Source organism: Micromesistius poutassou, assembly GCF_964030765.1.
Source record: "Micromesistius poutassou genome assembly, chromosome: 3".
Lineage (NCBI taxonomy): Eukaryota > Metazoa > Chordata > Actinopteri > Gadiformes > Gadidae > Micromesistius > Micromesistius poutassou.
This window is the reverse complement of record NC_140273.1, coordinates 19,682,181-19,697,162: the sequence shown is the minus strand read 5'-3', so window position 1 is coordinate 19,697,162 and position 14,982 is coordinate 19,682,181. Positions and strand designations below refer to the sequence as shown.

Sequence of the window (14,982 nt, the reverse complement as noted above, 5' to 3'; positions counted from 1 at the left end):
TCAAGATGCAATGCATTTCAGGCAAAAAATATACAATACTTTGTTTTGACTTTAACACTTTTTCTTGAATACTGCCAAAAAAAACTCAATCTGAAAAAAAATAAAATAAAAAAATAATAATCTGCGTAAATTTTTTGAACGTGTTGTTTTTTCTATGATTAATTAATCAAAATTAACACATTAATTTGACAGCCCTAAGGAAGATATAAAAAAACACACCATTAATGTGAGCCTAGAATGAATAAGATAGAGACATGTGCTCTTGTATATGAATCAGGGCATACATTTGGATGCTCTAGCCCTACAGGAAAGGCTAAAAAAGCATAATCAAATGCTCCATTGAAATGCATTGGAAACACAAGCTAGATATTCATCCAATTTCATAGCCAAGGGATCGTAATTTAGCCATAAGACCTTTCAATCAGGGGGCATCTTGAAAATGCTCTGTGAAAATCTTTGGTCGCTTAGTGAAAAGTTGGACCCTATCCCTAACCCTAACACTAACCTTAACCTAGCATTTGCTGAGGCTTTATGAGTCACTTCTTTTAGGGCTGGAGCCCCCAAATTGAGAATAGTCTATATTTACTAATCTTATTAAATGATTAAATGATTTAGCCGGCTTTTTCCTCAAACCACAGTGCACTGGTTGCCATAATGACATTATGTGGCCGGAAATGGTTTTGTTTTTGACGCAATCTAGGTTTCACATTTCTCTTAGTGATATATATAGCCCTCAGACTGATTTATAAAGTATTTTATTAATTAAAATGTAATGCCGCCTCCAAAACGCTCAGTTTCCGGGAGTTTCGGAGGTTCAGACCTTAAAAGGAAAGTGCTTTGAACACTCCGTTGGGTTGGAGTTTTCGCTCAGAGTTTCGTGCGGAAGCAAAGCAACTGGAGTCCTCCGTCCACGTCACAACAATGGATGCCCATTTCGCTGTCATTACATTGATAGACTAAAGTGAACTTGCATTAAGCATTAAGAGGCAAACTTAACACCCATTCTAACATTTGCATTGCAATACATTGCTTACAATTATAAACAACCCCCTGATAAATTCTCAACCATCACAAGCAGTTCTAATAACTGATTCATCTGATTCAGCAAAGAAGCGCAAAGAGGCCTCTGCGGGCATCCATACTTGTTGTTGTTAGAGTAAGAGCTTCCGAAATGCCAAGCTGGTCTGAAGGCGATTTTTTTATCTTTAGATTAGTAAATGACTGAAGTGCACTATTGGAGATAAAGAAAAATAAAAAAGTGAACTGTGTTTACATTGTATACATATATATATATATATATATATATATATATATATATATATATATATATATATATATATATGTACCTCATCACAGCGTTCCACTCCTATCACAGGAAACAAGAATCAATCATTTCAGGGGTTGTTCCAAATATTGTGTTCATATTACATGTTCACGCTCATGTATTAAATACAGGATATATAAAATTGAATAATGGCCATTGGTCGCCAGTGGCCACAAACACTTGGGTGCAGGGGAATTCCGAACAAAAAGGTAGCTCATGGTTCCACATGTTTTAAATACATGTTGTGTAATAAAATATATAATTTTGGTAATTTCTTAAAGAGAATTTATCCTACTCCGATTTTATTCCCTCAAGACCCCAAATGAGCATGAAAAACGCCACGAGCAGTTTAACTAACCAATTAAACATCATATACAATCAATACAAAATTCTGGCAAGACCCAAAATAATATTTGTAATAACTTACAAACTGAATAACTTTTCGTACCATTGTATGAGGATACATCGCTGCAAAATGACCAAAGGTTTAGAGCGAGGAGTGTAGCAATTTTAATAATTGTGTTATTGTGCTTCAATCGCTTGAAGTTTGTATCACTTTCGCTATACTGCTATCCTGTGGTTGATTTAGAAAAAATGGTGCGATGAGTAATCACTTTGACAAACGATTAAATGTTGGCTTATAGGTGTTGCATGACTAGAATGTCCCGCGGGAACTAGCTACGCATATGAACTTAACCTCATCCATGTTGACATGTCTGCCAATGTGTGTGTGTGTGTGTGTGTGTGTGTGTGTGTGTGTGTGTGTGTGTGTGTGTGTGTTTGTATAGGACTTAGAACAAAACTTGGACAATATTAAAATCATAAATTATATAAAGAGATGAAGTGAAAATGGCTATTTAATGAAATGTATTCCACTGAATAATTTAGAAAGTGGAAACTAAATAATGAAGATATGCATGCACATTTAAAAATAACTTACCAACTAAGGGAAATAGGCATTGTTGTCGTCGCTGAACATAGGCTGTAAAAGGGATGCAAATGAACAGTAAGAACAAAATGATTTTTTTTAAATGAATGATTAAAAAAAACTAATTTAATTGTTGGTAAAATGTTTAGCTTCATTCTCAAATACACAACTCACAAAGGGAGACCTTTCTGTGCAATAGTTAAAGCAGCTACGGACAACAATACTAGCCTGGGGACCTTCCTGATAACCTGAGGGGTGTTCCACAAAGCCGGTTTTATCACTTACCTAGCTAAGTTAACCCAGGGTTAGCGGCAACCCTAGGTTTTCCGTTCCAAAATGAACACGGTATGTAAGTTGCTATAGAAACATACGCTCTCAATCAAACCTGGTCGGAGCAGGTTTTGCGCAGGTTAAGTTTGGAAGATAACCCGGTTTTGCTCAGAGTAGGCTATTTAAACCCGCGTTTATCGCAGCTTTTACGTGTTCGCCTGTTGATATCGGAGCGCAAATAATTTGTGCAATTCACAGAGAGAGATTAATTAGACCACGGCTCGACATATTGTCCTTTCCGGATGACTTTTTGCTGGAGAGATATAGTTTTTCACGTGATTCTTTGATATATTTAAATAGCCTTCTCCAACCCTACATTGTAAATGTTACCAATCGTGGATCTGCCCTCAGTTCACTACAAACAATTTGCATAGCTTTCCGTTTTTTTTGCAGCTTTTTGTACAGTGTAGGAGATGCTGAGCACACAAAGCTACCGTCTGCCGCTCAGTGCGTCTGTCTTGCGCTGAAGCGGTTGTTGCGTAACTTCATCGTTTTTCCAGGCCATAAACCCACGAGACGCATTAAAATGGAGTTTCACCAACTTGCAGGTCAGCATTATCTACTTTAAGTGTTCCCAAATGGCTCCGAAATTATCCTTGTTGATTTTCATCTGGGTGTTATATTTCAGGAGTGCATTGATGGCACACATCCAATGTGAGCAATACATTTCAACAGGGTGCGTTGCATTATGAACATATCATAGACCTCATATAATTGTTGTGCTTGTGCAAGATAGCTCAAAGTTTGTATTTGATCGCAGGGCAATTCGATGGGGATCTCCTAGGAGATCGAGGGTATCAATGCCTCCCGACGCTCATCACCCCGTACCCTAATCCCGCTCCTGGACCACAGACAACATTTAACCTGGCACACAGCAGAACCCGCGTTAAGATTGAAAATACATTCGGGATATTGAAGTCCAGATTCCAATGCCTACGTGGACTAAGAGTTTGTCCGGAACGGGCATGCGATGTAATTGTTGCATGCGCCGTCCTCCACAATATAGCCACTCTGCGCAAAGAGATGCCTCCCCACTTTACCCGTTCCTCGAGGAGGAACACATTCGCAAATGTTTGTAAGGGCTGACAAAGGATGCGAGACCACATTTGCAGAAATCATTTAAATAAATTTTTTTTAAAAAACACTTTTCTTCCATCATTTTTATTCTTTAATTGCTGAGGGAGGAAAAATAATAATTAGTACCTTGATCTGTAAAATATGCGGCCCGTTTCACCATTTTGATCAGGATTTCCATGATCCATACATCACGTCTTTATAGGTTTGCCGTGAACGCGCACAACCCTGTGTTAACCAACCCCGTGTTGATTGAACTAATTCATAACCGGTGCTGTGGAACCGACAGCTCTGGGTTAGTCGGCACAGGATCAAACAACCTAGAGTTCAGCGTTAACTCTGTGTTTGTTAAACCTCCGTTCTTGGAACACCCCTCTGACCTCACAATCTGTTTTGCTACACGGATCATTCTGAACATTCTGAAAACATGTGCCGCGATCACGGTGCACTATTCAGAATGGCGAAAATGAATTTTCCGCCAAGAAACTCTGCTAATGGATACCCTGTTATTTCTTAATAGTTTTGATTAAGTATATTTCTGCAATAACTGCACTTAAAGCTGTGTTTACTTGACTTAGGTTAACGTTGATGCTCCTTGCTTCAGAAAACTCCATTTCTGTTTTATCAGCATTGGCCTGTATTTTACAACAGCAACTATGATGCAGTCCCTGAATGGCAGTAACATCATCAACTATGACTCAGTGCCTTATTGGCCCCATTTAAATTGTAATTTTAGGAAATCGGTGTGGGCAAAGAATGCTTCAGACTGATTAGTGTAGCGAAACAGCACGGCCTCCAGGCTACAAGAATACATTAGTTGTCATCTTTATGATTATTACATTATTGATACATATTTCTACAAACATTGAATAACATTTTAATGTGTCCTTAGGTTCAAAAGTAACACGTTTAAATATGAAAGCATTCAGAATCATATTTATAGGTAAGTCTTATAACAAAGAAAATATTTTCAGGTTGATGGTTAAATAAATAAAAAATCTAAAACAAACATGCATTTACCAACCCAAGCAGTTTTAGGAATCGCAAATGCTACAGCAGAGGGTCCCACGACAGCTAATGCAGGGCTGACCTCTAGAACTGAAAGACCAACAAGTACATCTGAGGAAATCAAGACTAGTACAATGGGACCCCCCGTCATCACTCCAATACCATCAACAATAATCCAACCCACAACTACAAGACCAACAAAAACTAAAGGACTCACAACAACTGCTGAATCAAAAATGGCAACTGAGAGACAAACTATGACAAGTGTAACGACAGCAACGACAACTGCTGCACCAACATCGACAACTGCTGCACCGACGACAACTGCTGCACAAACGACAACAACTGCACCATCTACAACTGCTGCACCAACAAAAACAATTGCTGCACCAACGACCACAACTGTTACACCAACGACAATAACTGCTGCACCAACAACAACTGCTGAACCAACGACAACAACTGCTGCAACAACAACAACAACAACTGCTGCACCAACAACAACTTCTGCACCAACAACAACAACAACTGCTGCACAAACAACAACAACTGCTGCACCAACAACTGCTAAACCAACAATGACAACTGCTGCACCAAGGAGAGCAACTGCTGCACCAACGAAAACAACTGCTGCACCAACGTCAACAACTGCTGCAACAACAAACACAACTCCTGCAACAACAACAACTGCTGCACAGACAATAACTGCAAGAACAACTACAACGGCTTCACCAACAACGACAACTGCTGCACCAATGACCACAACTGCTGCACCAACAACTGCTGAACCAACGACAACTGCTGCATCAACAACAACTTCTGCACTAACAACAACAATTGCTGCAACAATTACGACAACTGCTGCACCAACGACAACAACTGCTGCACCAACGACAACAACTGCTGCACCAACAATGACAACTGCTTCACCAACAACAACAACTTCTGCACCAACAACAATTGCTGCAACAACAACGACAACTGCTGCACCAACCACAACAACTGCTGCACCAACAACAACAACTGCTGCACCAACGACGAGAACTGCTGCACCAACGACAACAACTGTGGCACCAATGACGACAACTGCTGCACCAACAACAACAGCTGCTGCACCAACGACGACAACTGCTTTACCAAGGACAGCAACTGCTGCACCAACAACAACAACTGCTGCACCAACAAAAACAACTGCTGCACCAACGGCAACAACTGCTGCAACAACAACAACAACAACAACTGCTGCACCAACGACAACTGCTGAACCAACAACTGCTAAACCAACAATGACATCTGCTGCACCAAGGACAGCAACTGCTGCACCAACGAAAACAATTGCTGCACAAGCGTCAACAACTGCTGCATCAACGATGAGAACTGCTGAACCAACAACTGCTGAACCAACAATGACAACTGCTGCACCAACGACAACTGCTGCACCAACGACGACAACTGCGGCACCAACGACAACAACTTTGGTACCAACAACGACAACGGCTGCACCGACGAAAACAACTGATTCACCAACAACTACAATAACTGCTGCACCAACAAGAACAACTTCTGCACCAACAACAACAACATCTGCTGCACCAACAACGACAACTGCTGCACCAACAACTGCTAAACCAACAATGACAACTGCTGCCCCAAGGACAGTAACTGCTGCCCCAACAACGACAACTGCTGCACTAACGACAACAACTGCTGCACCAACGACAACTGCTGCACCAACGACAACTGCTGCATCAACGACGACATTTGCTAAACCAACAACTGCTGAACAAACAATGACAACTGCGGCACCAACGACAACTGCTGCACCAACGACCACAACTCCTGCAACAACAACGACACCTGCTGCACCAACGACCACAACTGCGACACCAACAACTGTTGCACCAACAACAACAATTGCTGCAACAATTACGACAACTGCTACACCAACGACAACAACTGCTGCACCAACAACAACAACTGCTGCACCAACAACGACAAATGCTTCACCAACGAAAACAACTGCTGCACCAACGACGACATCTGCTGCACTAACAATGATAACTGCTGCACCAAGAACAACAACAACTTCAGCACCAACAATGACAACTGCTGCACCAACAACAACAACTTCTGCACCAACGATAACTACTGCACCAACAACAACAACAACTGCTGCACCAACAACGTCAACTGCAGGACCAACAACGACAACTGCTGCACCAACAACAACAACTGCTGCACCAACAACAACTACTGACCCAACAACGACTCCAACTGCTGCACCGACAACTGCTGCACCAACAACAACAAATGCTGCACCAACGACTACAACTGCTGCACCAACAACAACTTCTGCACCAACGACTACAAATGCTGTACCAATGACGACAACTGCTGCACTAACAACGATAACTGCTGCACCAACAACAACAACTGCTGCACCAAAAACAACAACTGCTTCAACAACAACAAATGCTGCACCAACGACAACTGCTTCACCAACAACAACAACTGCTGAACCAACGACAACAACTGCTGGACCAACGAAAACAACTGCTGCACCAATGACAACAACTGCTGCACCAACGACAACAACTGCTGCACCAACGACAACAACTGCTGGACCAATAACGACAACTGCTGCATCAACAACAACTACTGCACCAACAACAACAACAACTGCTGCACCAACAACGATAACTTCAGGACCAACAACAACAACTGCTGGACCCACCACAACATCTGCAGCACCCACAACAACTGATGCACCAACAACAACAACTGCTGCACCAACGACAACAACTGCTGCACCAACAACAATAACTGCTGCACCAACAACGACAATTGCTGCACCAACGAAAACAACTGCTGGATCAACGACAACTGCTGCAACAACAATGACAACTGCTGTACCAACAACGACAACTTCAGGACCAACAACGACAACTGCTGGACCCACCACAACAACTACTGCTCCAACGACAACAACTGCTGAACTAACGACAACAACTTCTGCACCAACGACAAAATTTACTGCAGCAACAACAACAATTGCAGGACCAACAACAAGAACTGTAGGACCCACAGCCACAACAGAAGGACAGACAACTGCAGGACCAATAACAACAAATGAAATACACACAACTACTACAGCACAATCCACAACTACTACAGCAGGACTCACTACAACTGCAGTACAAAGAACAACTGCATGCCCAACAACTACAACAGCAAAACTATCAAGAACAGCTGCAGAAACAACAACTACTGGACTATTAACTTCTACCGTGGGATCCACAACAACTGCTGGACCCACCACAACATCTGCAGCACCCACAACAACTGCTGCACCAACGACAACAACTGCTGCACCAATGACAACAAATGCTGAAATAACGACAACAACTCCTGCAGCAACAACGACAACTGCCGCACCAACAACGAACACTTTAGGACCAACAACAATAACTGCTGCACCAACAACGACAATTGCTGCACCAACAAAAACAAATGCTGGATCAACGACAACAGCTGCAACAACAATGACAACTGCTGCACCAACAACGACAACTGCTGCACTAACAACGGCAACTGCTGCACCAACGACAACAACTGCTGAACTAACGCCAACAACTGCTGCCCCAACAACAACATTTGCTGCAGCAACGACAACAAATGCCGCACCCAAAACAACTTTTTTCGGACCAACAACAACAACTGCTGCACCAACAACGAAAAATGCTGCACCAACAACAACTGCACCACCAACAACGACAACTTCAGGACCAACAACGACAACTGCTGGACCCACCACAACAACTGCTGCCCCAATGACAACAACTGCTGAACTAACGACAACAACTGCTGCACCAACGACAACATTTGCTGCAGCAACAACAACAATTGCAGGACCAACAACAACTGTAGGACCCGCAGCCACAACAGAAGGACAAACAACTGCAGGACCAATAACAACAAATGCAATTCCCACAACTACTATAGCACAATCCACAACTGCTACAGCAGGACTCACTGCAACTGCAGTACAAAGAACAACTGCAGGACCAACAACTACAACAGCAAAACCAGCAAGAACAGCTGCAGGATCAACAACAACTACTGGACTATTAACTTCTACCGTGGGATCCACAAAAACGGCAAGACCCACAACAACAACTTCAGGATCATCAACAACGGCAGGAAAAACCACAACAACAACTGCAGCACCAAAAACAACAACTGCAGTACCCACAACTACTTCTGTAGGGTCCACAACTACTAAAGCAGGACACACAACAACAAATTCAGGACCAACGACTGCTACATCAAGACCAACTGAAACTGCAGGACCCACAACAACAACTGCAGGACCAACAACCACTGCAAAACAAGTAACAACTACTGCAGCAGGACCAACAACCAAAACTGAAGAACCAACAACAACAGTTAAAAGACCACAAATTACAACAGCAGAACACACAACTACAAACACAGGACCAACAACAACAGAAGGAGAAACAACTTCAGGACCAACAACGACAACTACTGAACCAACATCAACAACTGTAGGACCCACAACTACTTCTGCAGGACTCACAACTACTAAAGCAGGAGACACAACAACAAATTCAGGACCACCGACTGCTACAGCAGGATCAACTGAAACTGCAGAATCGACAACACCAGCTGCAAGACCATCAACTACTTCAGCAGGACTAGCAACAACAACTGCAGGACCATCAACCACAACTACTGAAACAAAATCAACAACTGCAGGGCCAACAACTACCAAAGCAAAACCCTCAACAACTGCAGGACCAACAACCACTGAGCAACAAATAACGACTGAAAAACGATCAACTACTGCAGCAGGACCAACAACAAAGACTAAAGGACCAACAACAACAGTTAAAGGACCACCAGTTACAATAGCAGAACACACAACTGCAGGACCAACATCAACTACAAACACAGAACTAACAACAACGGAAGGACCAACACAAACAACTGCAGGATCAACAACTTCAGGAGCAACAACGCCAAATCCTGAACCAACAACAATTCATGGATCAGAAGCTACAACTGCAGGACCCACGACAGCAACTGCGGGATCATCGACAACTGCAGTGTCAACAACGACAACTTCAGGACCTATAATGACAACTGCTTTACCAGCACGAACTGCAGGACCATTAACAACAACATTAACTACTACTGCAGGATCAACAACAACAACAGCAGGACCAACAACGCCAAGTCCTGAACCAACAATAATTCATGGATCAGAAGCTACAACTGCAGGACCCACAACAGCAACTGCAGGATCATCGACAACTGCAGTGTCAACAAAGACAACTGCTGATCCCCCTTCAGAAAATGAAGGGACTATTGATTTAAGATTCAGCATGAGACGTACATTTATAGACGACTACTTAGATACAAGCTCCACAGCCTATGAGGAGCTGGCTGCTAATGTTACAACAGAGGTGAGATAATGATATGAAGATTTATTTCAGTTTGAATTATAAAAAATATTGAATTCCTGCATTTTAACATGAAAAACATAAAACATGTTGAATATTAATACATTTTATATCTTATAATAGGTTAACAATGGCTTCAAACCTAGTTTTCCTGCAACATATTCCAGGAGTACAATCAACTCTTTTGCGTAAGTACAACCAATTTTATTGAAATACTTTTTGCGTAAGTACCACCACTTTTATTGAATTATTTTCATGCTCTTTATTTATTAATGAATACCTTTATGTATATAACATAGATGATTTCCAATCAATATGATAGTGATAGAAAAGCTTTGAAACTAGTTTATCCTAATTCTGGTGTTTTTGTTTCATTTTCATTATCACATTTCTAGTAAGGGATCAGTCTTTGTGGACTTGAGGCTGATCTTCAACAAAGAATCTGCTGTTCCCACTGAAAGCCTTGCAGTGCAGGTATTAAAGGATGCACTGGATGAACAAATGACCTTCCTCGATGTGGACACTACTACTATTGCTGCAGGTAACTATAACACTACAATTATAATTTCACATAAATTGCTAGTTTAAACACTTCATTAGCAAAGCAAGATGGGTGGGTTGTAAATAGTACTGTAAAAGGTTTCATTCACTTCAAGATAATATACTTAAATATAAAATCACTCCCTCTGCATGACCTACCTTAATAGGACCAACTACAACAACTTCAGGACAACCAACCACTACTACAACTGAAGGATCTACTGCTATCAGAGTAGAGCCCACATCTATGTTGAGGACCACATTTTCTACAACTTCTATAGTTGGACAAACGAGTCATGCTATAGCTCCCACAGTAGGACCAACTACAATAACTTCAGGACAAGCAACCACTGCAGGACCCACTTCTACTCAAGGGCAGAGTACAACTGCTGGACCAACATCCAGCGTGGCTACCTCCTCAGGAGGACCAACTCTGAAAGTTACCATCAGAACTGGTGTTTGTTTACCCATCTTCTTTATGTTCATCAAAGGTCTGCTCTACAATATGTAGAACCCTGCTGGATACCAGTGTACCAAAATCTGAATAAAGTTAATCTAATTTACAGCTTTGACTCTGTGGTAACACATCTAATTCAAGGAGGTTTTGTTGATAAGTATTGTTTAAAATATGTTTGTAAATAAGGCTCTGTTCAGATCTGAAGAGAAGGGTAGGCTATTCCATCAAAGTCGCTAACGAAAGCGGCGCTTAGTTGATTAAGCCCGGTTAGAACTAGCGCCAACTTCCACTTGAGGCTTAAGCCATTGCATCAACGCAGTTTAGCTGCGCCTTTCTCAGGTTAGTTCAAGCAAGGCTAACGTTATCCTCGATTACGCGCATTCACGAGATATATAACCAGCCCATAACCGTGAATGTGGAATCATGGATCAAATGTCCGAAAAGGACCGAGCGGGATCTTTTCCAGCGGCGAACAGAAGCTGCTTGTGGAGGTTTATGGGGAGTACAAGCATATAATAACTCAAAAAAGGAACACCGTAACCATTAATAGAAACAGGGAGGCTGCCTGGCACAAAAATCGGCGATCTGTTGAATGCATAAGTAGGCCTAGTAATAAGCGTAACATATTTAAATTTAATATTGACCATGGATTTGAAAGCAGGGAGATCTCGAGTTAATGTGTTGGACTTGCACCCGGTCATCTGGGGTTCAATCCCCACGCAATTAGTAATATAGGTAGGATTACTAGAGAAATCAAATAACTTTTCATACCATTTATTTTCCATTTCTTTGAATATTCTTAATTAGGGAATTAATAAAATGAATAAAGGGAATTACAAAATGAAGCCAACGCCGAGAATACTATGAAATACTCAAAACTATGAAAAAGTTCATAATTGCTGCACAAATAACTCTGAAACCAAGGATTTATGGTACCCTTAAAAGTTCAGCTCATACTAGACGCGCAGCTTGTGAACAGGCAACTGAAAGGTTGCCTAAGGATCGGTAAAGACATCAGACCGATATCTGACCCTTAATTTTTATTAAGAAATGAATGCATCCGCAGCAGACCACAGACGTGCAATGCGGAAGGTATGTACGTGCCTTTTAAACAGCCAACATGGACATCTCAGTAGGATACCACCCTCGAGAGGCCCTAGGTCCAACGATGGATTACCAGTGGCGGTTCTAGGATTTTTCTGAAACAGGGGCCATTAAGGGGCCACACGTTACATTCAGGGGCCAAGTAGGCCTAGGCTACATCAATAATTTATTCAGTACGGTGAAATACATTTTGACAGTCATACCTTTTTCAAACGCTCTAATAAAGAAATATGAGCCATTTAAGTTCTTAATGATTTTCTCATTTATACTGTGCATAAAGGACACAATGCATAAAACTCATTAAATGTAATACATCACACGCACACACACACTTACCACAGTGAATTCAGAACAAAAAATTGGTATTTTAACAACCATGTAGGCCTACTGTATATAACACAGTTTCCAAATACAATACACTGTGTATCGATAACATCCACTCTTAGCGCGCTACTACATGTTTACCTCTATAGGCGTGGTTCCCGAACAGTCTTAGGAGTTTTCTTAGGAAAGACTCCTTGAACGACGCTGTCCAGAAAGAACGTGCTGAAATCGATTGCTCAGAGATCGATTTTCCATTTCATGCGCAGGTGCATGACAGCGTTCTAAAAAATATTGCCGTCTTTGCGAATAAAACATTGCTTGAAATCCTTCTAGTAGACCTAAACATTTATTTAACCATGGGCGAACATAGGATAGCCTACACTGATTTAAAAAAAAGTATAGAAAATGTAGAAACAGCGGAGGAGGCAATCACATCCTTAATTACATCTGTCGCAGCCGTTCAAATGAAACATACATCCCTTACGTGCCCCTGTTCCGTCAATCAATTGACGAGAAGAACAACCGGAGAATTCAACGTTCACAGATGCAATTCCACACCCAACTATTGGCGGCAGTAATGTGTCAATGCAACTTAGGAGAAGAAGCGGACCTGTAAAGGTCTTGGCTTTATATTATCTTTTGCTTGAAACGTTTACTGTTAGTGGCTGAACGTTACCAGAGCCTGACATTCTCGGACATTATGCTAGGCGGGAGAAAGAATTAATCCAACTTGAAGAAAATTCTTGGTGAGTCACAAATCTTTGTGTTGGTCATTAATATATGAAAGAGTTTTTAGCTGCTGCTCTGTGCTGTACTCAGCGCCGTCGTATAGGGGGGAAAGCCCCCCCAAACGAGGCAACCCCACCCCCCATCAACAATCGCGCCCGCAATAGCACTCGTCCGCGATCCCCCCCCCCCCCCCCCCCCCCGTCAACAATCGCGCTCGCAATAGCGCTCGTCCGCGATCCACCCAACCCCCCCCCCCCCCCCCGTCAACAATCGTGCCTGCAACAGCGCTTGTCCGCGATCCACCCCCCCCCCCCCCGTCAACGATTTTGTTTGTGCCCCTCTAACAGAAAAGCCGGCCCCATCTCGGCCCCCCCATTAAAACCGGTCTAGAATCGCCACTGGCCCACAGCCCGCTAGGGCCCAAACACACTTGTTAAGTCGTTAAATGTAAAAAAGGAAACAAATTGGGTGTATTCAGGGCAGTTGCTAGGAATTCTGGGCCCCCTGAAAGAATATCGGTGTGGGCCCCTCTCCCCCATTCATTGCCACCTTAAATGTTCTTGTTTTTCAGTGTTCCTTTTTTACATTTAACGACTTAACAAGTCAGAGTATTATTATGTGAATTATGTATTATTAATTGTCTTATTCTCATTTCCCTGATTTGCAACACGTTATTACACCTCTGATTGCAAATACATTTTCAATTAACCACTCAACAAATAGGTGTGGGCAGGGCCGGAGTGGGACCCATTTTCGGCCCGGAGTTTCAGGCCCACACTGGCCCACTTTTTTCAGTGATGGAAGAATTTGCATAAATGAACAGCACACGACTCGTACTATCCCTTTTTGGATCAACGTTTGTCAAATAAAAAATCCACCTCAAGGATCTGTTACTTTAACTATCAATTATATATATATATATATATATAAAATGTTAACCCATTACATATTTAGGATAATTTCAATGCATCATGTCAGTTCTATGTGTGGGTTATCTTATATCAAATATTTTTTTATATATTTTTTAGTCCTCTCTACCTGTCCCCTCAGCAGCATCAGACAGGACTGCTGCTCTGAGGCTACAAAATATTTTATATTTAATATAAATGACTATCTATCACGTTTGTTCTGTCTTTTATATTTTCCATGACAAATGCTGTCTAGTATTACCTGTTCAGCATCGGACTGGCTTATCTCTTCTGATGCTACAAAAAAAAGAAGGGGTGACTTTATTGCTTGGACTAACTTACACAGATCATGCTGGAGTTTACATGATGATTTTCACAAATTATATTTGTGATTTGTCATATGGTTTAACAAAATTAACTAGAATAATGATGAATTGGTTTAAGCTTGTATGTTTGCAATCGGCATTGCAAACATAGCACAAATAGCTAAATTATTTATGTTGCAAATTAATCATTAGATCCACCTCTCTCTACCGGCTGCAACTTGTGTCTGTCCTCTAAACAGGTAGTTTATTTTGGCACATGTGGCGGAATCTTCCTCCAGTGCCCTTATTTTTTTTAATCAGGCTTTTTCGGCTACTCCTTGGCTTTTTCTGCCCTCCACAATCAACGACGTCGCTTCTGTTCGCTGATTCTCTTCTGTTAAAGACGCAACATGGGCCAAACCAACTAAAATAATTGGGAGGGGTGAACTACCGTACATTGTATAATCC

At 41.8% G+C, this 14,982-nt stretch overlaps 2 protein-coding genes across 2 annotated transcripts in view; one reads left to right on the top strand and one right to left on the bottom strand.

Moving 5' to 3' along the window:
* Nucleotides 1–12,744, top strand: part of LOC311340429 (uncharacterized protein) — a gene marked incomplete at both ends in the record, with an annotated part of 36,153 nt that extends 23,409 nt beyond the window's left edge. The window contains 4 exons of the mRNA XM_084465330.1: nt 5,123–5,179; nt 5,363–5,485; nt 6,638–7,348; nt 12,739–12,744. Coding sequence (XP_084321456.1) covers nt 5,123–5,179; nt 5,363–5,485; nt 6,638–7,348; nt 12,739–12,744 — 897 coding nt within the window. The remainder of the gene's footprint in view (nt 1–5,122; nt 5,180–5,362; nt 5,486–6,637; nt 7,349–12,738) is intronic.
* The window catches only part of LOC311341124 (uncharacterized protein), a gene marked incomplete at its 3' end in the record, with an annotated part of 99,047 nt that overhangs the window by 74,285 nt on the left and 9,780 nt on the right, over nt 1–14,982 (bottom strand). The gene's annotated exons all lie outside the window — the stretch shown is intronic.